Genomic DNA, 22,759 nt, shown 5'->3' on the forward strand with positions numbered 1-22,759 from the left:
TCGGCCCCCTTGAACTTTGCGACCTTTTGCCACATTTCAGGCTTCAAACATAAAGATATGAAACTGTAATTTTTTGTGAAGAATCAACAGCAAGTGGGACACAATCATGAAGTGGAACAAAATTTATTGGATATTTCAAACTTTTTTAACAAATAAAAAACTGAATAATTGGGCGTGCAAAATTATTCAGCCCCTTTACTTTCAGTGCAGCAAACTCTCTCCAGAAGTTCAGTGAGGATCTCTGAATGATCCAATGTTGACCTAAATGACTAATGATGATAAATAGAATCCACCTGTGTGTAATCAAGTCTCCGTATAAATGCACCTGCACTGTGATAGTCTCAGAGATCCGTTTAAAGCGCAGAGAGCATCATGAAGAACAAGGAACACACCAGGCAGGTCCGAGATACTGTTGTGGAGAAGTTTAAAGCCGGATTTGGATACAAAAAGATTTCCCAAGCTTTAAACATCCCAAGGAGCACTGTGCAAGCGATAATATTGAAATGGAAGGAGTATCAGACCACTGCAAATCTACCAAGACCTGGCCGTCCCTCTAAACTTTCAGCTCATACAAGGAGAAGACTGATCAGAGATGCAGCCAAGAGGCCCATGATCACTCTGGATGAACTGCAGAGATCTACAGCTGAGGTGGGAGACTCTGTCCATAGGACAACAATCAGTCGTATACTGCACAAATCTGGCCTTTATGGAAGAGTGGCAAGAAGAAAGCCATTTCTTAAAGATATCCATAAAAAGTGTCGTTTACAGTTTGCCACAAGCCACCTGGGAGACACACCAAACATGTGGAAGAAGGTGCTCTGGTCAGATGAAACCAAAATCGAACTTTTTGGCAACAATGCAAAACATTATGTTTGGCGTAAAAGCAACACATCTCATCACCCTGAACACACCATCCCCACTGTCAAACATGGTGGTGGCAGCATCATGGTTTGGGCCTGCTTTTCTTCAGCAGGGACAGGGAAGATGGTTAAAATTGATGGGAAGATGGATGGAACCAAATACAGGACCATTCTGGAAGAAAACCTGATGGAGTCTGCAAAAGACTGGGACGGAGATTTGTCTTCCAACAAGACAATGATCCAAAACATAAAGCAAAATCTACAATGGAATGGTTCACAAATAAACATATCCAGGTGTTAGAATGGCCAAGTCAAAGTCCAGACCTGAATCCAATCGAGAATCTGTGGAAAGAACTGAAAACTGCTGTTCACAAATGCTCTCCATCCAACCTCACTGAGCTCGAGCTGTTTTGCAAGGAGGAATGGGCAAAAATTTCAGTCTCTCGATGTGCAAAACTGATAGAGACATACTCCAAGCGACTTACAGCTGTAATCGCAGCAAAAGGTGGCGCTACAAAGTATTAACTTAAGGGGGCTGAATAATTTTGCACGCCCAATTTTTCAGTTTTTTATTTGTTAAAAAAGTTTGAAATATCCAATAAATTTCGTTCCACTTCATGATTGTGTCCCACTTGTTGTTGATTCTTCACAAAAAATTACAGTTTCATATCTTTATGTTTGAAGCCTGAAATGTGGCAAAAGGTCGCAAAGTTCAAGGGGGCCGAATACTTTCGCAAGGCACTGTATATGGGCCAAATGGTCACCTCTCATTCGTACATTTTCTTATGTTTATATGTTCCTAGATTTCCATTACTCAATAATCAACTATGAAAAAATACAAATGGGCCATAGAATTAAAACAATTCCCTCTTGTGGTTTGTGATAGGGGTAGAACGACTAGTGATTTGATAGTCGGTTTTGCTGAGTACACTAATAAATCTACTTGGAATTAATGTTCTAAAATGCTGGGTTACATACAGTACTGCTTTTGGATTTGAGCACATGCTGAAGATCATTCAGTGACAATGGGTGTATAGATTTTTGTAAGCCACATTTCTAGCAGTTGGAAATAAACATAAAAATTAATTAAGTTTATTGCAACTCTTACCTCTTTGACAACCGGTTCAAATTTCTTAAGCTAACTCTGAAGTGGTTATTGCATAGTGGATGTATTAATGGCTGACCGCACATCCTGTTTTTCAGCATTTCATTAAAAATACGAATTAATATTTCTAATTCAGCTCAAGGGTTGTCCAGTTGAAAGATGTGTTACAATTTAACAAGTGTCAGTGGGCTATGCAAGAGCATCCATATTACTGGGATGGTTGTGCCTGCAGGGCGGAGGTCAGAGTGATTCATTTTTCAATGCTGAATTCATTCATTGATCAAATACAGTACGGACTGGGACACCATCACTACTCGTGTGTTAAATCGCCACCATTAACTTGGCTCAGTGTCTGGTACAAGCATTTGTAAAGATAATTCTGATTTGTGAGACTTGTTGAATGAGTCACACTGCTGTCAGATCACTACAGATTAGCTCTTGCTTGAAACATACTCAGTGGCAAAAATGACCAATTTGGTATTTGTTCATTTAACCGAATTTATAAATGACTGCATCATAAAGATACCATGCAAACGAAACCATTGCGTTTACGAAATAAATAACACACTATCCACTGTGTGCTTCTCTCCTTTCTTTAATAGGGAATTCAATGAAGTATCAGGTTTATTTTATATGAATTCAATGAGGTACCAGGTTTATTTTATATGAAAACAGTGAGGTACCAGGTTGATTTTATATGAATTCAATGAGGTACCAGGTTGATTTTATATGAATTCAATGAGGTACCAGGTTGATTTTATATGAATTCAATGAGGTACCAGGTTTATTTCATTCCTGAGAGTTTGGACTGTAATAATGGTACGAATTATAATTGTGTTTTTCACCACTATTAGTTTGTCACATTTTTTTATATATTTGTGATTATGTTAATTAAAAAAGTAAGAAAACATGACAACAAAAAATGCCAAAAAACATGCAACATGTTTACTTCTATTTATATCAAATATATTACAAAAAGGTGTATCTAAGTATTATATTTCTTCAGTTTAAAGATAACACATTCAGGTTGATCTTTTTCTGCACAAATTGGACCTTTACAGTTTCTTTGACAACAGCATTTTTAAAGGTTAAAATATGTAGAGATAAATGGATTCACCTTCAAAAAATCAATAGAACCAATGAATAAGGAATTCAAATCAATGCAGAACATCATTCCCTCTGAAATGGGCTGAGGAAGTAGTTCAGGCAGCTGATGTACACAGAAATCCACTCCCACGCTTGTAGGCCCAAGGCTGAGCTGAACAATCAGTCTGTATCAATTAATCATTTCCTTTATTTACCCAGCTGAAAAACCACTGAGAGCCAATTCATATTTAGAGTGAGGTCCAGGTCAACACAGTCTTACACAGTGCTAGAGCGCCAATAAACACATCCACCTTTTATTTGTATGTGCTCCAGAGAGCTCATTACAGTAGTAACACCAGCAGTTTGAGTTGATGACTCATTATATCTTAAAATAACAAATCTAAAAAATAATGCTATGCAAACGTGAGATTATATTAAACGGATACTTTAACTATCTTACTTTATTATTATTATTACAATTTATTTCTTAGTAGATGCCCTTATCCAGGGCGACTTACAATTGTTACAAGATATCACATTATTTTTACATACAATTACATTTTTTTTTGTTTGAGTATTGTATTTTGTACCTGGTTTAAAATACGATTATTTTGTGTTTTGTGTGATTCTCTGTTGCTGTTTCTGATCAGATTAAAGTGTTACAGAACCCCCTGCAGTGTTTACAAGAAATGCATTATGTTACATTCACTGTGTCCTGTGTTGTCCATGTCGCAGCATTATGTTACATTTACTGTGTCCTGTGTTGTCCGTGTCGCAACATTGTTACATTCACTATGTCCTGTGTTGTCCGTGTCGCAACATTGTTACATTCACTGTGTCCTGTGTTGTCCGTGTCGCAGCATTATGTTTTACATATTGCTGACTTTTTAAATTTTTATTCGCACATCTTGAGCCATTGTAAATCAACTGGGCATTACATTTCTCAACATCTAGTCAGGAGCGTTAGCCAGGAGAGAGATTATTTCTCTTCTAAAGATCACAATGTATCTAGATGATGCTCCCTCCTGCAGCTATGCAGGTTTTCTGGTCACACAATACAACAACACTCCTCTCAATCAAAGCACCAACACGGTTGCAGAACGAAGCATGAACTGGATATTTAGAATGAAAATATTTTCCTGGCGAATGTTCCCAAGTGAAAGTTGAATAAAGTAATAACCTAGTTGATGCTTATGATGCGTGAATACAAATATCAAAGCAAATGGGATTATGTTGAAATACATATTGCTGCGAGATGGACAACATTGGATACAGCAAATTGAGTAGACTTTACTTGTCCTTTCCAACCATGGGAGCTGCTTCTGAAAAGACACATCCGAGTGAAGCGATTGCAGACATGACCACTAGGGGGGTGTGACTGTAATTCCTACCCCCTTGGAACCGGAGGCAACTGCAAGTTTATACGTATATTTATTATAAGAACTTTAAATTGTAAATGTAATTCAAACTGGAAATAAAACCATTTCAGAAAACTCATATTTCATATTACTTTTTTTATATATAAAATGGCCGATTGGTGCCATCAACATAAAGTTGGAAATTGAGTACAGACAGACTTATACCTAGGGTAGGAAACCCTTTCACAAGGTATGGAATAATTCTGTTGTTGATGCTGAATCAGTGAGATGCATTAACAAACAACTAGCACAGTTTTGGGATCAATCAGCTCCTGATAATCGAATGAGCATCAATGGGCTGAATGAGCTCTTTGTAAATGTTCTGATGTACGGTGACTGTCTGTTATTATTATTATTATTATTATTATTATTATTATTATTTATTTCTTAGCAGACGCCCTTATCCAGGGCGACTTACAATGGTTACAAGATATCACATTATTTTTACATACAATTACCCATTTATACAGTTGGGTTTTTACTGGCACAATCTAGGTAAAGTACCTTGCTCAAGGGTACAGCAGCAGTGTCCCCACCGGGGATTGAACCCACGACCCTCCGGTCAAGAGTCCAGAGCCCTAACCACTACTCCACACTGCTGCCCTAAGCAAGTAGCCTTTTCCATACTGAGTCAATACCATCTTTACTTTCTAAGCTATGTCAAGGCAGTACTGACATCACAATAGTAAAGGTTCTGCTTAGGCAGACCTTTCTCCTGAGCTGGCTGTCGCTCGAGGCTGGCAGTCAATGAATTGTGGTGCCCACGGCAGCTCCGCTATTAAAAACCCTGTTATACCTCCTGCCAGCCCCTCAGAAGCGCCCTTTATCAGACACTGGGTCTGTACCTGCACTGGAGCCAGGTTAGCAGCGGCTTTCATAATACCTTACACCAACAAATGACAGATTTAGGTGATTATTTTGAAAATGACACTTGCTGCCTTGGCTGTTATACATTTTCTAATCTTTTATAATCATTTTCAATGCCAGTGCTTACAGTATGTACCATAGCAAACGGGGTAATAGGGTAGGGTAAGAAGAACAGCTATCAATGAGCCAGGAAAGGTTGGGAACTCCTGACAAGCAGTATATGGTAGGGCTCTGTCCGCCTGTCTAACTGTCTGTATTTCACACTTACATCCTTACTTGTATCTAGAACCTGCTTATCCAAACTGGTTAACATCCTTCTTTAGCACACATTATAGACAATATCAGAATCAGGGATATACAGCGGCACCCTGTCTACTTGCCTGTATATTCACGTGTTGCACTTATATTTCTTACATATTATAGTGGCACAATAGGTATGGATAGTTAAGGTTTCAACTTCGTTTCCATGTTAAACTCCGATTCTCAACCATTAATATCTCGGCAATGGTAGAGTGATGTCCTTTGGAACATAAACACTTTGTAACATTGTCTCTATACTGTCTTTCATAAAAAGATAAAAGAGGGGTCAAAACATTACAATTTCCACTGTGAACAAAGCAAATTATGATGTAATTCTTCAGCAGATCTGGAGAGAACACTGTATTAGCTAGAGCTATAGTACTCTGTGTGGAGGTAGCGGTCTCTGCTGACTTCATTTACTATGATGGTTAGTTTTGTAGTTTTAAAAGTTAAAATTTAGATTTTAAATGTTCTTTTTTGTGGTATGTACATTCAAGTGTTTAAAAGGTGGTTGTTTTCAATCAGATTCACTCAGAGTGACACACACCAATAACACAAGTGCTGTGTGAGATTCTTCCGCTACTTTACTTTGCAATATATATCAATTGCTACAGAATTTATTGGCTACTGACAATACAAATTTGATTGATGAATTCATATTTTTAACAGTCTGTGGGAGGGTGTGGGAATTCACTGGACACAGGAGACAGAAAGTTTATTTGAAACACCTCTGGGGTGCACTGAATTATTTAGGACAGTAGATGGCACTGTTTAATGCCATGGTCCCAAATACTGACAGCGGTAAAAGGGGTAGCACGCAGTGATTACCAGCAATGGTATATTTCTTTTCACAGTCCCGATTGCACTCGCAGGTGCTGAAAATAATAAACCAAAACCAGAAGGCAAAAGCAAAAAGGGAGGCGTGGCCAGGGATACAAAAGGGGAACTACAGTGCCTTGCGAAAGTATTCGGCCCCCTTGAACTTTGCGACCTTTTGCCACAATTCAGGCTTCAAACACAAAGATATGAAACTGTAATTTTTTGGGAAGAATCAACAACAAGTGGGACACAATCATGAAGTGGAACGAAATTTATTGGATATTTCAAACTTTTTTAACAAATAAAAAACTGAAAAATTGGGCGTGCAAAATTATTCAGCCCCTTTACTTTCAGTGCAGCAAACTCTCTCCAGAAGTTCAGTGAGGATCTCTGAATGATCCAATGTTGACCTAAATGACTAATGATGATAAATAGAATCCACCTGTGTGTAATCAAGTCTCCGTATAAATGCACCTGCACTGTGATAGTCTCAGAGGTCCGTTTAAAGCGCAGAGAGCATCATGAAGAACAAGGAACACACCAGGCAGGTCCGAGATACTGTTGTGGAGAAGTTTAAAGCCGGATTTGGATACAAAAAGATTTCCCAAGCTTTAAACATCCCAAGGAGCACTGTGCAAGCGATAATATTGAAATGGAAGGAGTATCAGACCACTGCAAATCTACCAAGACCTGGCCGTCCCTCTAAACTTTCAGCTCATACAAGGAGAAGACTGATCAGAGATGCAGCCAAGAGGCCCATGATCACTCTGGATGAACTGCAGAGATCTACAGCTGAGGTGGGAGACTCTGTCCATAGGACAACAATCAGTCGTATACTGCACAAATCTGGCCTTTATGGAAGAGTGGCAAGAAGAAAGCCATTTCTTAAAGATATCCATAAAAAGTGTCGTTTACAGTTTGCCACAAGCCACCTGGGAGACACACCAAACATGTGGAAGAAGGTGCTCTGGTCAGATGAAACCAAAATCGAACTTTTTGGCAACAATGCAAAACATTATGTTTGGCGTAAAAGCAACGCAGCTCATCACCCTGAACACACCATCCCCACTGTCAAACATGGTGGTGGCAGCATCATGGTTTGGGCCTGCTTTTCTTCAGCAGGGACAGGGAAGATGGTTAAAATTGATGGGAAGATGGATGGAGCCAAATACAGGACCATTCTGGAAGAAAACCTGATGGAGTCTGCAAAAGACCTGAGACTGGGACGGAGATTTGTCTTCCAACAAGACAATGATCCAAAACATAAAGCAAAATCTACAATGGAATGGTTCACAAATAAACATATCCAGGTGTTAGAATGGCCAAGTCAAAGTCCAGACCTGAATCCAATCGAGAATCTGTGGAAAGAACTGAAAACTGCTGTTCACAAATGCTCTCCATCCAACCTCACTGAGCTCGAGCTGTTTTGCAAGGAGGAATGGGCAAAAATTTCAGTCTCTCGATGTGCAAAACTGATAGAGACATACTCCAAGCGACTTACAGCTGTAATCGCAGCAAAAGGTGGCGCTACAAAGTATTAACTTAAGGGGGCTGAATAATTTTGCATGCCCAATTTTTCAGTTTTTTATTTGTTAAAAAAGTTTGAAATATCCAATAAATTTCGTTCCACTTCATGATTGTGTCCCACTTGTTGTTGATTCTTCACAAAAAATTACAGTTTCATATCTTTATGTTTGAAGCCTGAAATGTGGCAAAAGGTCGCAAAGTTCAAGGGGGCCGAATACTTTCGCAAGGCACTGTATGTTAACTAGTGGGAGATCCCTGGGTGGAGGAGTCGTTGTGGCGTGCAGTGGACGGTGGGACGTGCGTTTCCAGAAATCCCAAAACAACTGTGCTTCTGACCTTCCCGAAATTGTGCAAATTACTCCCTCTAGTGCCTCCACCTGTCGGGAGGCCAGTTTCCACTCCTTTTACCATGGTTCACCCTACCACACACACACACACACACACACACACACACACACACTCATCCTTCAGAGTGGCGCCGTGGCAACACTGAGCAACCCCCTGCTCCCCCCATCTCCAGAAGAAGTCAACTTCCAATGACAAGTACCATTATGTTACCCGGCCGTTATTACCCTTCATGGTGTTAAGCCGTCTGAGAGGGGCATGATCAGAGTGAAGGTCCGTACCAAGAGGTAGTAGTGAAGGGCATCCACTGGCCATTTAATTGCAAAATACTTTCTCTATCACAGCGTAGTTTTTCTCTCTGGGCACCAGCTTATGACTGATATAAATCACAGGATGCTCCTTCCCTTCCACCTGGACTTACTAATGCAGGAGCCTGGGTCAAGCATTTTTTTAAATATATCGAAGGCTCCCTGACAGTCTGTGGTCCATTTTACCTTCTTGGGTGCACTTTTCTTTGTCAGGTCGGTGAGGGGGACAGCCATTGACGCAGTCAGGGAATAAACCGCCTATAATACCCTGCCAACCCCAACATAGACCTGACCTGGTGTTTTGTCTTGGGAATAGTTGCTTCTAACAGTGCTTGCACTTTAGTTACCATTAGTTTAAATATCCCCCTTTCCAAGATATTTCCGAAATACTGTGTCTCCTCTTTTCCAAGGGCGTAAGCCCTGCTCTCCTTATAGATGTCAGTACTGCTGCCAGCCTCTGACTACTCCCTATGAGGCTGGAGTATCCTGCCCATCAGCCGCTGAAAGGTTGGCGGAACTCTGTGTAGACCAGAAGGCATTGTGCGGAATTGGAAAAGACCCTGTGGAGTGGAAAGCTGTCTTCTCGTGGGAAGTTAGTGTCAATGGTATCTGCCAGTAACCCTTAATCAAATCCAGTGTGAATATAAACTGTGCCAACCCTGTCGATCTAGCAGATCATCTACCCGGATATGCATCGAACTTGGAGTGGGAATTTACCTTTCGAAAATCAACGCAGAAGCGAATGGTTCCGTCCGGTTTAGTTACCAACACCATTCGCTCCGTGACGGCTCGATTACCCCAATCTCTAGCATAGCTTCCACTTTCTCGCTTACGATGTCCTGCTGTCAATCTGGTACCCGACACGTTCTTTCTCTCACCCTTACCTCTGGATTTATGATTATGGCATGTTCAATTAGATTAGTTTTACCAGTTTTTTAAAACATCAGCAAATTGATCAATTAACTTTTTGAGATCTCTTTTCTGCCTTTGGCTTAGGTTCTCCCCCATCGGGATGTCTATTTGCTGTTGGGTGGACGTGCAGGGACGCAAATCCAGAGGGAGAGGGGAGACAAATAACGTATCTCTCTCTCTCCAAGCCTTTAGTAAATTGACATGGTAAATTGTGTGTAGCTGGTGTCACTTGCCTGCCGAACTTCATAATTTACTGTTCCAATTTTCCAATTCCAGTCGATCCCTCAGTTCGAGCACATATCTTACAACATTGCGGGCTCTGTTTTGATTTGATTCCCACCCCTCTTTCACCAAATCAAAGATACCCCTCGGCTGTCTCCCATAAAGCAACTCAACTAGGGAGAAGCTGGTTGACGATTGGGGCCCCTCTCTTACAGCGAACAGAAGGAAGGGAAACATTTTAACTCAATTCTTTGTATCTCTTTCTACAAAGCGTCTCAGAATTTGTTTTAGGATCCTATTAAAGTGCTCTACCAAACCGTCTGCGGTTGTACACCGACGTGCTGATAGAGCGAACTTTGAGCAACTTGCACAGTCGCTGGATGCACTCAGACATAAAAGCAGTACCTTGGTCAGTGAGTATTTCTTTCGGTATGCCCATGCGAGAAAACATTTTCACCAATTCATCTGTCATGGACTGTGCACAGGGACAGCTTCAGGGTAACGAGGCACATAATCCACAATAACTAAAATGAGTCAATACCCTGAGTCTGTTCCATCCAAAGGGCCAAGGGAGCTGACCTTACTCCTTTTGAGGCCATTAATTGGCATATTGAACATGACGCCTCATATTTCCGTATCTCTCCATAGATCCTGGGCCAATAAAATCTGGCCAGGATCCTCTCCTCAGTTTTTTCACGGCCGAGGTGCCCCGCATACTGAATGTCATGGGCCAGACTGAGCACCTCCGTCCGAAAAGACTGGAACCAGCAACTGATAGATCACCTGTCTCGTGCCGGAGTCTTGCGACACCTGATACAGCAACTGATTCCTTATGGAATAATACGCATACGTAATCGGGGTCAAATTATCTACCATCTTCCCCTCCACGGGTCACACTGTGTTCCCACCCCTTTTCCCCCCTGTTTTCTCACCTGGGGGGTTCCTGACCCAGCTCTTATGCCACTCTGTTACTGGTCCCCTCCGAACGTTCCGCCCTGCACTCCTGTCTTGTTTTCCTAGGGCAAAACGTGAGGTTAAACAGATCAGACTAAGGGAAACATTTCACCAATTACTTTTTCCCCCCTTACTTGAGACCAGGTGGCCACACAGACTTGCCCTCCCCCAATGATGTCTTCAAAGTATGGCCAGTCCTGCCCCCAAATCACTGGATACGGCAACCTTTTTGCGACCACCAAGATTTTGCTCTTAAAATTATTTTAGTAGTAGGGATGACCTGGTATCGCCATGAATGCAAACGATAACCACTGGCTGAAGTGGGAGCCCAGCTATACCCCCCAGGAACCCCTACTGAATCAAGGTTTGCCGACACCCTGAGTCCACTAATGCACAGGTACTCTTTAGTCCGACCTGTACTGTTACCAGACAGGAGGCCCCCCCTGACCATTACGCCATTTTATACATGCTGGCCGCTGATCGATCTCCCGTCCTAGGTCGCAGTCCATTTGTGGACATTCCACGATCTTGTGGCCTGGCTCCTGGCACCTGAAACATAAAAGAGGAGGTGGAAACACATGGGCGGGGGATCTGTCTAGCTCCTCAGCCAGGGGCGTGGTATGGACGCTTTTCTCTAACCCATCTGGGGCCGGTCCTGGGGGGCCATGATGAAACGCCCCAGCCAACCCCCTTGGGGTTTACCTGACCTCTGGGTTTGGACCGAGCTAGGGGATTCCCCGGGACCTCTTTGTGTGGTGTGGTCCTGGACTCACGGACCTCAGCGCTGGTGGGTCTCTGCCAGGCGTACCGTCTCCTCTACAGTTGCTGGTTTTGTATCCCTAGTCATGCCTCCATCAATCCATCACAGCCAACCACTACTCAGTTGTGCTTGTGACCTAACCCAGATCTGATATTAGCGCAACCCAAAACACCTGTGCTTCCGACCTTCCCAAGATGGCCGCCACAATCGGACTCTATGCGTAAGGCATGGTCCATCTTGGTATGGTCACGCAAGTTACTCCCTCTAGTGCCTCCACCTATTGGGAGGCCAGATTTCACTCCTTTTACCATCCTTCACCCTGCCACAATAACAAATACTAGATTACCATTTAAAAATATATAAAAACTAATTATGGTTTAAGCTTAAAACCACAAAAGTCAGGAAATTCTTTACAAAGAAAGACAAATTAACTGCCCTGCTACTCACAGCTGTGTTACACATTGACAGAGACAGCCCTGCTACTCACAGCTGTGTCACACTGACAGAGACAGAGGACAGCCCTGCAGCTGTGCAATGGTATTAAAGACATCAAGCTTTATTGTAACTCAGGAAGCAAGCAGAATTTAAAAACCGAATGTATTTTTACTACACGTTACAGGTGTAAAGCTGTAAGAAACTTGATTTGATCAACTATACCCTGCCGGAATAAGCCCCATCTAGAATAAGCCACAATTTACGGCACTAGAAGATTGCCCTGTCTGCGGTTATTCTGGCATCACCCTGTCATCCTGGTGCTGAAAATTCTCTTAGGAAATCCTGCTGTGACTTATTGCTGCAGGTTACAGGTTGATCAAATCAAGAAGACAAATGCTCCGGCAAAGTTTCTTATGCTTTAACCTCAAATAAATAATGAATCTCCTGCTTGTGATTACATATTACCATGAACATTACATTTTTTATGAACAATGGTGTCTACTGAATTCTTCCAGGAGAAAGAGAATTTGTCTTCTAAACATGGCAGTGTATCCAGATCCCGCTCCCTCCTGGAACACCGCTGGTGCTGTGATTGAAATGAGTGATGAATTGTGAGAACAGAAAACCAGCATTGTTCCAGGAGGGAGTGTGACCTGGATACACTGCGGTCCTTAGAATAGAAAAAAATGATTTCTCCTGGCGAAGGATCTCGAGTAAATGTTTAGAAATGTATTCCCTAATTGAGTCGGCAGTATGTTCTGCAAATCTAACGCTGCGATACGGACACCGCGGGACATAGCAAATGTAACATAATGCATTTCTTGTAAACACTGCAGGATGTTCTGTAACACTGTAAGATGTTTAAGAAATCATGGAGGACCATGGGCATTGATTACAGTTTAGTCAGGGTGTGACAATGGTAAATAATGAGTGTACTCTGTAGCATTAAAGAACACAATGTTTTATTCCCAAGTGCCCAGTGGTTCAATATGTGAAATACAATGCCTCAAAACAAAATACAACTATTTAACTGTAGTTTGTTTTGTAATTGCCTTTCAGGTTGTCTATTTGAGAAACGATTGTGTTCACGACAGGAACTCTGCCTTAATGGTAAGTTGATATTTATTGTGTTGTTAACATGACATTCGTTTTTCATTAATGTACATTAGTATACAATATATAAGGATTCTTTAGATAATGGCATTAAAAAATCTATTTGAGATGTTCATGATAAAGTGCAATGTCAGTTAAGGGCTAGGTCCTCAAAGCTTTTTACCCCAGATTGTTATAATTATAGCAAGGAAAAAACATGCATTACATTTCCAAAATATAGCAAAGATACAGGATCATTCGCCAGAAGAGAAAGAATGTCTCTTCTGATCATCGCAGTGTATCCAGTTCATGCTCCCTCCTGCAACAATGCAGGTGCTCTGACTGGCGTGAGCGCTGTATTGTGGGAACAGCATTGCAGCAGGAGGGAGTGTGATCTGGATACACTACGATCCTTAGAAGAGAAATACTTTTTCTCCTGGTGAACGTCTACTAAATGTTATGAAATGTGTTCCCCAGTTGATTTATGACCCGTGTGTGATTTAAAATTTCAAGAGTCGGCAATATGCTTAAAAATAATGCTACGGTCCTGCAGCAGGCTCCTTATAAAAGATTCCCATAGTAAAAGCTTGTCAAAAGCATATTTAAAAACATGGTTTAATGGGGGAAAAGCATAGGCTACTGCAAAATTACAGTGCAAATTACATTACTGCAGTAAACTTTTATAAGGGTAAAGAGCAGGGGTTCAGGTACTGAGACTACCCAGAATGTTACTGTCTTGTTGGGGAAACTCACATGACAGTGTCCAGGTTCCATCTATAGGGGCAATGTACAGTCCTATTGTTCTGAAAACTCACATGACTGTGTGCAGTGTCTATAGGGATAATGTACAGTCCTATTGTTCTGAAAACTCACGTGACTGTATGCAGTGTCTATAGGGATAATGTACAGTCCTATTGTTCTGAAAACTCACATGACTGTGTGCAGTGTCTATAGGGATAATGTACAGTCCTAGTGTTCTGAAAACTCACATGCCTGTGTGCAGTGTCTATAGGGATAATGTACAGTCCTATTGTTCTGAAAACTCACATGACTGTGTGCAGTGTCTATAGGGATAATGTACAGTCCTATTGTTCTGAAAACTCACGTGACTGTATGCAGTGTCTATAGGGATAATGTACAGTCCTATTGTTCTGAAAACTCACATGACTGTGTGCAGTGTCTATAGGGATAATGTACAGTCCTATTGTTCTGAAAACTCACATGACTGTGTGCAGTGTCTATAGGGATAATGTACAGTCCTATTGTTCTGAAAACTCACATGACTGTGTGCAGTGTCTATAGGGATAATGTACAGTCCTAGTGTTCTGAAAACTCACATGACTGTGTCCAGTGTCTATAGGGATAATGTACAGTCCTAGTGTTCTGAAAAATGATCTTGTTCAGCTCTGCACTGAGCACTGAACTGACAGGATCAAAGCACTGCAACTCAGGCCTTGAACAGAGGTCCCTTTGTGCTATGCAGGGCTATGATCACTGAGCCCCTTGCAGGGTGTACAGAATCCATATGCATGTGGGAGGAGGAGGCGGCGTGACTCAGCCTGCGCTATTCTCCCTTCAGGGCCCTGTGTAGGCAACGCTCACATTTCTATTGTTAGCTTGATTGGTCATAACCTCAGTATAAATAAACAATGTGATTTAGTTATTTATTTATTTTTAATCAAAATTACACATGTAACCAGGCATGTAACTGCCTTGTATTAAAGTGTAACTGAACAGGCTGGGGGGTTTAAAACACAGCGCATTACTTCCCTTAGCTTTCTGCTTTGTTGTACGTATTCCTAAAAAAAAAAAAAAAAAGAAATATATTTATATATCTATCTAAGTAGGAGGCTGTGTGGTCCAGTGGTTAAAGAAAAGGGCTTGTAACCAGGAGGTCCCCAGTTCAAATCCCACCTCAGCCACTGACTCATTGTGTGACCCTGAGCAAGTCACTTAACCTTCTTGTGCTTCGTCTTTCGGGTGAGATGTTGTTGTAAGTGACTCTGCAGCTGATGCATAGTTCACACACCCTAATCTTTGTAAGCTGCCTTGGATAAAGGCGTCTGCTAAATAATATATATATATATTTTTACCATACTCAAGATTGTTCAGTCATTAATCAGTTATGACCAGTTATTTTCATTTCACATCAGTTATGCTCCGGGTCTTCCTGTCAAAATGCCATCTGAATTCACATCTTCAGCGGCTTCAATCCAACCGGTCCAATCAGAAACATTTCATTGATTCAGAGCACTTCCTGGGTCATTTCACCAGGAGGGTGAAATTGTGTCCAACCCTTCACTGTCTTCTTTTCTGTGAATAATCAGTCAGCTGCTTCCCGTGTTGAGTGACATGCTTTCATCTCATGTTGTGACCCAGAAGACACTGGGGTGAAATGACCAAGGAAGTAAAGCAGTAACAGACTTCCTGAAAGGCAACACAAGCAAAAAGACTCCTAGCAGTGCACCATTTGAAACAAAAGTGGAAGATTATTCCCATCTTTTCATTCACAGTATTTATTTCTTCTCTCTGGAAGCTAATTTGACAAATAATTTATAGTGGCATTGATAAAATTGTAAACACTGATTTCCACTGCTCCCATTGCAGTGCAATCCTTCGCCTGCACTTTCACTGGGGTCTCCTTGGCAACAGTGGCATCAGCAGGTTGACAGCAGTGAGTCAACTCCCCCTCAATTGATAAAAAAAAACTGGAGAGATGACTCACATAGACACAGAGGAACCATTTACGCACGGCAGTCTGTGTGTCTGCCTGCTCTATTATAGAAAGTGTCATTGTTTCTGCATCCAAAAATCTGGGATAAAAAAGTATGTGTTACACATTTTGACCAATAGTGAGAAATCTGTTATCATTATGATGTGTTACCAAGGCCTTTTCAGCAGGGCTGTATTATCTGCATTGGATTTACAGAAGTAACAAAGCTTTGGCATGCTTTCGAGCGCTTTCGAGCTTTTAAAGTGATTAACAAAATAATTCCATACATTTTCCTGTATAATTCACTGTACAGGCCTGCAGTTTTGAAAGAAACAAACATGCACAGGCTAACTTCACTATAACGAACCTCACTGGGACCTGGAGAAATGTTTGTTATATTGGGGTGTTCACTTTAATAGGGTCTGGCAATTTGCTGCATCAGAATAATGAAGAAACGCCCAATTTGAATTGAAAATCAATATATAGTACTTTTATGAAGATTACTTGACAATGATCAGCATTTAAACGGTATGTTTAAAAGAAAACAGTAAAGAAATGAAAAAGGAAAGAATGTACACTTACATGCTGAATACAGTAATTACATGCCCTTTCTCTTGAAAAACAATAAGAAGGGTTTGTTAGAGTGAAGTTAGTTTGTATTTTCATTCTTAAACATGATATCTGGTGCTACATTAGGTTAAATAAATCTCTGTGTGGAAGGGTGAGGGTATTCACTGACACAGGAGACAGAAGATTGTATTTGGAAACACCGCACAGGTGCCCAGATTTATTTATTTTTCTTAGTAATTGTTTTGTTTACTTTAGCCCGCAGAGGGCGCTGGTGTCCGTGGTTTGGATACTGTCGACAGTAAACCAGGACCACGGGGTTACCAACACAGGTATCCAACTCTGTGCACCTTCAAGTGCTCAAAAGTAATAATGAAAACAGAAGGCGAAAGAAAAAGGGAAAATAAAACACAGTAATAAAACTACAAACAAAAGTGCTGCTTATGCAGTGCCCCCACTGCCGCTAAGCCGGTCAGCACGGGTCTCCGTCCTACACTCCGCTGTGCTTATACACTGGGGTTGGCCAGGGTTCCCCGTATCTATCTATACACGTCCCCTCGGGTAGGTAATTATTTATTAAGTTTTTTTTTAAATTATTATTATTTATTTTTTTTTATTTTTTTTTTTCAGAAGGCTGTCCCCTCAGTCGGGCTCGCCTGCTCCTTATTTCACGCTGGCCTCTTCCGCCAGCGACACTGTACTTTCCCCAACCCGGCCACCCGAGTGCATAACCAAGCCAGTTCTTATGGGCCGAGCAGTCTCCCAAGGCCCTCAGCCACTCAGAGAGAGGGAAAGCACACACACTCTTCCCCACCTCTCCGTGTCATCGCCATGGCCGACAGGCGGATCCCACGAGACTGCTGCCCTCTACCTGCAGTAATACGGATGTGCCAGACAGTCAGTCCAGATCTCCCCTGTTACACTCTGTTTGCAAGCCACACTTTCAGATTGTCTTACACTTCTTTGGTCAAATTGTCCCCTTCAGGGCCTTCTTTCTTGTCAGTGACCAGCCAGCTCCCCTAATGACTAACATGCTTTGCAGCCAGTAAGATGCTTTGACCCTGGAATTAAGCAGTAAGACTTCCTGGATGGCAAGGCAAGGAAACTGAGTACTTTCTTTAACCTTGTGCAGTACCAGACGTCATTAAGATACATGTAAGCTGTTGCATGTGTTTCTGTCAAAACTGCACATTTGAGACCCATATAGTGAATGAAAGTGCATGACAGGTCAGTAATCTAGTGTAAAAAGTCCTAGGAAACGGGTTGTTGTCATTAGAAATGCACAAACGTGGATTTTAATTAGAAATGCACAAACGTGGGTATCTCCTTGTGCTTCCTGAGATCAACTGCATCACACGTGTGGGTTTGTGCTCTGAAATGGTTCTGTCAGTACAGAAAGTTTGTGTAGACAAGATGATGACGATGACAAGTACTGAACATTTTGTATTTAGTATTTATTATATTAATTTAAGATTTGATTTAATTCATTAAGCTAGTTGTTCCAATTATCCAAACCCCAAATTATAATATTAATATTTTCATAGAATGTGTTGTTTTAGAGATTAAGTTGTTTTTCTGTTTTAATAAAACAATTTTATGCAGTTAGGCGTTTTTGTTAAAGATTAGCTGATTTATCGGCACAACACAGCTTTAATTAATTAATGAAATATTACATTTCAGTTGATGTGGGCATCTCTGTCAAACCAGGCCTAGACCCAAGTGAGGGGCAGCAGCATCTAATAAATCATCCCCATCAATGAACCAGTCCAGTCCTTGTAACTGTGTTCAATGAAAAAGCCTTGTATTCAGAACCATGTTTCAAAAAAGAAAATTGAAATGCAGCCCATGCTTTCAGCCTATCCATATGGTGTCAAGAACAAACGCAGGCATTGATCATGGGTGTAACTGCGTCAAGTATGTGACGTGGTTGCTTTAATGAGAACTACAGTGTCATGACCTGATTACCAGTTTAATTAGCTGGTTATTGTTATTAAGCACTCAGCAAGCTCCTGTTCTTTACTAATAAGATGGTATTCACTACACTACGCGAGTCATCTCTTGCATATGTTTAGATAAGGAATTGATTTGCCATGGGTTATGGAGGTCCTTGTGACTAATGCCTGGAACCAGAAATGGTCTGCTCAATAACTAAATGTACCACTTTATTTTGAATTTTATTACTTATCATCCATTCTCTTCTTTCTTATATTCTTACTGTCCCTGCTAACTACCCTCTTTCAAATGGCCTGTGTTATGTACCCTGCCATCACAAGTTAAGTGAATTACTTGGTATTATCTCTAGAATAAGCAGGTCATTGTGTATTTATCATAACCACTTTCTTATGTCATGCTTACATTGTTGGCTGTATCTTGAGAATCGGTCGCCCGGATATACCTGGGGTATTAGAATCTATATTATGGGGACCATATTTTGCATTGATTTTATCTTTCTGATTCTGACCTGTATAGAATTTCTTTATAAAACAATCTTGAGCTATACATAGGAATGAGTCATTCTCTATTCAGTGCGTAATGATGTCAGAGGAGTGTGAGTGATAGCCACTATCATACTATCAGCGAGTTCCACGCTCCGTAGTGTATAGCTAGGTTCTATCACCCCCACACATCAGTGCAACACATTTAAAGCTACAGTGCATGTAGTTGCTTCAGGAAATGTAATGAACTTTTTTTCAGGTGTGTTTATCATGATGCATTTCTTCTTTATACTGTAGTCTTTGCACTGAAGACTATTGTAGAAAACAACATCATTCTATAACTTTGTGCACTTGAATTCATTATATAGGTCTCAAACAGTTTTGAAAAAAACACGTTTTATACTATTTATATTTTAAAACATGATATCTGTTTGGTTAGTTTAAGTCCGTCCTTCGGATGAGACGTGAAACCGAGGTGCTATTGTAAGTGACTCTGCATCAGAAGTTGTTGTTGATTCATAGTTCACCCCCAAGTCTCTGTAAGTCGCGTTGGACAAAAGCATCTGCTAAATGACTAATTAATAAAGAAATCTCAATTTTCAAGCCGTACTTTCAGTTAGTGTATTGCTTGGTCACCTGGAGGGTGAAATTGTACCCACCCCTTCAACAGCTTCTTTGCTGTCATTAACCAACCAGCTGCTTCCCTGTTGACTGACATGTTTTCAGCCAGAAGACACTGCAAGGTTAAATGACCCAGGAAGTATAACAGATATCCTGGGTATAAGGCTTATGAACTGAGAACTTACTTTAACCATTCAAAATTAAAATATATGTTTGCTACAACATGTGTTTCTTTCAAAACTGCACATTTGAGACCTATGTAGCAAATGGAAGCGCATAATAGGTAAGATTCATGGAGTTATTTTGTTGGCTAACTCTAACTCTAACCTTAATATTGTCATTGTAATGCAGTTGAAGAGAAAGAAACTGTTGACAAAATGAATACAAGTGTTAGAGTTTAATCAAGCTGCATTCACTAATTAATACCAGTCTACCAAACAAACAAGTACACACCATTTTATTAAAATATTTCCTGTACAATGTTAGGTGCAACATTGAAGTGCGTCCCTCCCAGTTGCACTTCAATCCTGGCCTGAACGCCTCCTGTCTGATTTCAGTCCTGGGCCTCTCTTAAACAGTGTCTGGATGTGGAATGCTGTGTACTGAGCTTATATTGAGATCACCAAAAAAAGACCATTGCAATCACAGGTGTTTCCATTTCTTTGCAGGGTCCTCACACTGTCCTATCCCTTTATAAGGCTGTGGTGGGGAGTCATAGTTCAGAGGTTCTCAAACTGTGCCTTCTTAGAACACCCTTTAACATGACTTTCGTCTGGCATGACCCTCAATTGAAAAATAAATTACCCATAAATTACGTCAAGAATTGTATTATGTAAATGGATATATTAGGCATCGCCATCTTAATCCTAATTCAACAAAGTGCTGCTGCATTGCTCTGTAGTCATTGTGTATGTAGGTCTGCTTGTGAGCATTTCATCATCTCCCTCGGGATCCCAACCTCCGCTTTAGAGACTGTTTGTTGAATTGAAATGACAATATTGGGGCAATCGTATCCAATTCCACACTGCCTTATAACCAGTCCTGTGATATGAAGAACACTGTAACTGTGATTCAAATATATAACTATAAAAAAAACAGTGATACAGTACAGTGGGGTCGGTGTATGTCGGGTTGCAGTGATACAGTACAGTGGGGTCGGTGTATGTCAGGGGTTGCAGTGATACAGTACAGTGGGGTCGGTGTATGTCGGATTGCAGTGATACAGTACAGTGGGGTCGGTGTATGTCAGGGATTGCAGTGATACAGTACAGTGGGGTCGGTGTATGTCAGGGGTTGCAGTGATACAGTACAGTGGGGTCCGTGTATGTCAGGGATTGCAGTGATACTGTACAGTGGGGTCGGTGTATGTCAGGGATTGCAGTGATACAGTACAGTGGGATCAGTGTTGCTGTGTTTTGCAGATGGCTTGTTTGGTCGCTGCCAGGATCCCTTGACTCGTGAGAGGGTGCTGTACGAGGTGTCGGTCCCTGTGCTCCAGAGACTGCAGGAGGTGCTCAAGCAGCTCATGATGCAAGGTAAGGGTGGGTCTTCATGAGAATGCTACACAGAGTCCAGTCACACAACTAACTGGGGTAGTAGTGGAGTGAGAGTTGGGAGAGAACCTTCATGAATGCTTCTCCTCAGCAGATGAATATCTCCAGCAATTGTTGGTGATTTTTAAGAAGCTCAAAATTGTCTGCAATGCGTTTAAGTGATTTAAAAAAAAAAAAAAAAGATAAACAGTAAAACTGTTGTATTGTGTTGGGTTATTGGATTTGTGCGAATATTGGCACAAGTAGAATTGAATGGACCGAAGCTGAAAGGTTGCAAGTGTTGATATAACCCACACACAGCGCTCACAGTCCTATACAGCTACCATATACTGCTTTATAGTTATTATGCAAGGTATCAAATCCAGCTCTGATTCTTTCTATTCAAGACCAACCTTTACTTAGTCCATCTTGATTGAAATTGAAAAGAGCGAAGAGAATACCGCTCAGTGGCTGAGGTAGGGGGATTGTGATGTCAACATTTTGAATTGATTTTTAAAGCAGGTGGCATCAACCGTACCAATACTGAGAATAAAGCACAGTGGAAACTCAATATGGTATGGTTGATTTCATGAACTGGGTTTCTCTGTGACATGTCGTGACAAACAGCAGGCAGAACGTGCACTCTGATTGGATGATAGATCCACTGTAGTCTATAATGTAATATACAGTACTTAATTAGCTGTCGGTCTAAAATGATCTAAAACCAATAGTACAATTTTAAGTACTGTATATACTATAGAAGGAAGGATTATATATTAATATTCACAATTTTAGCCCTTACCTTTTGATGTGGTCTCTTGAAATTACAGGCTCTACTTCAACAAAAGGGCTGTTTTTGTTTGTGAAGATAATTAGCTACCACGGAGTCATTAACCCTCCTAGGTCAGGTCTCCACCTCCTTGCTGATTGTATTTCGCCTTGTTTTCATGGTTACAGGCTTGTCGTGGCAAGATGACATCACACAGTATATCATCTCCCAGGAGATGGCCCGGGTCCCTCGAGTGTACTCCTCCCCCTCGCCCAAGGAGGCTGCCATGGACAAGTAAGGCCCGTTACCATGGAGATTCATGGGATTGTTGGTTATCGGTTATCGTTTACCTTTCCTGTTTGCATATTCTGATTTGTAATACCGTAATCACAATGAAGTATAATTAGGGTTGCCACCTTTTCCACAGACCAAACCCGGACATATTTCTCAGTCAGCATAGCTCTATCAAAACTGCAGTATACTGTAATACTGTAATACAGGTACAAATCAGTAATCATGCAGTATACACAGTATTGTGCTCTTGATATTTCTAGCAATCGAACTTGCAAGCCAGAAAAATAGAATGAGACAAGTATGTTGTGGTAAATCAATGCAATCTCTGACGCAACGATCCTGTCTACCTGCTTTTTTTTTTTTACAAATAACTTCTGAACTTACAAATAACTTCTGACTGTCAATTATTTTACAGCCGTTGTGTCATGGCAAATTTGCCCCCCCCCCCCTTAATAAATATTAACACATGTTATTAAAAACTACGGCACTGTTGCTGTGTTTCGGTAAAAAGAGACTGAGAATGAGTCACAATGTACTCTGATTTGGTTCGGGTTTTTCAATGTTACTAATGGCTATCACTAAATATGCAATGTTTATACATACATACACGCATATATGTGGTGTATTTACCATTATATATCGTAAGTAACCCATATTTTACTGTAAAGGTTATGTATTTAAGCACACACAGATCAATGTAATGTAAAGCATTATTCAAATGCTGGGGGCACAGTAGAATGTACAGATCAGTGCTAAACAGCACAATTCTAATAAGATAGTGGAAACCCTTTAAGCAACTAATGTACTGTAAGCTTATA

At 41.0% G+C, this 22,759-nt stretch overlaps 1 protein-coding gene across 1 annotated transcript in view; it reads left to right on the top strand.

Annotated features, from left to right (window-relative positions):
* Window positions 1–22,759, top strand: part of LOC117410794 (receptor-type tyrosine-protein phosphatase-like N) — a 190,673-nt gene that overhangs the window by 39,106 nt on the left and 128,808 nt on the right. Inside the window, exons 2-4 of the mRNA XM_034017621.3 lie at window positions 12,978–13,028; window positions 20,768–20,881; window positions 21,836–21,941. Coding sequence (XP_033873512.3) covers window positions 12,978–13,028; window positions 20,768–20,881; window positions 21,836–21,941 — 271 coding nt within the window. The remainder of the gene's footprint in view (window positions 1–12,977; window positions 13,029–20,767; window positions 20,882–21,835; window positions 21,942–22,759) is intronic.

The sequence above is a fragment of the Acipenser ruthenus genome, chromosome 10 (assembly GCF_902713425.1).
Source record: "Acipenser ruthenus chromosome 10, fAciRut3.2 maternal haplotype, whole genome shotgun sequence".
Taxonomy (NCBI): Eukaryota; Metazoa; Chordata; class Actinopteri; order Acipenseriformes; family Acipenseridae; genus Acipenser; species Acipenser ruthenus.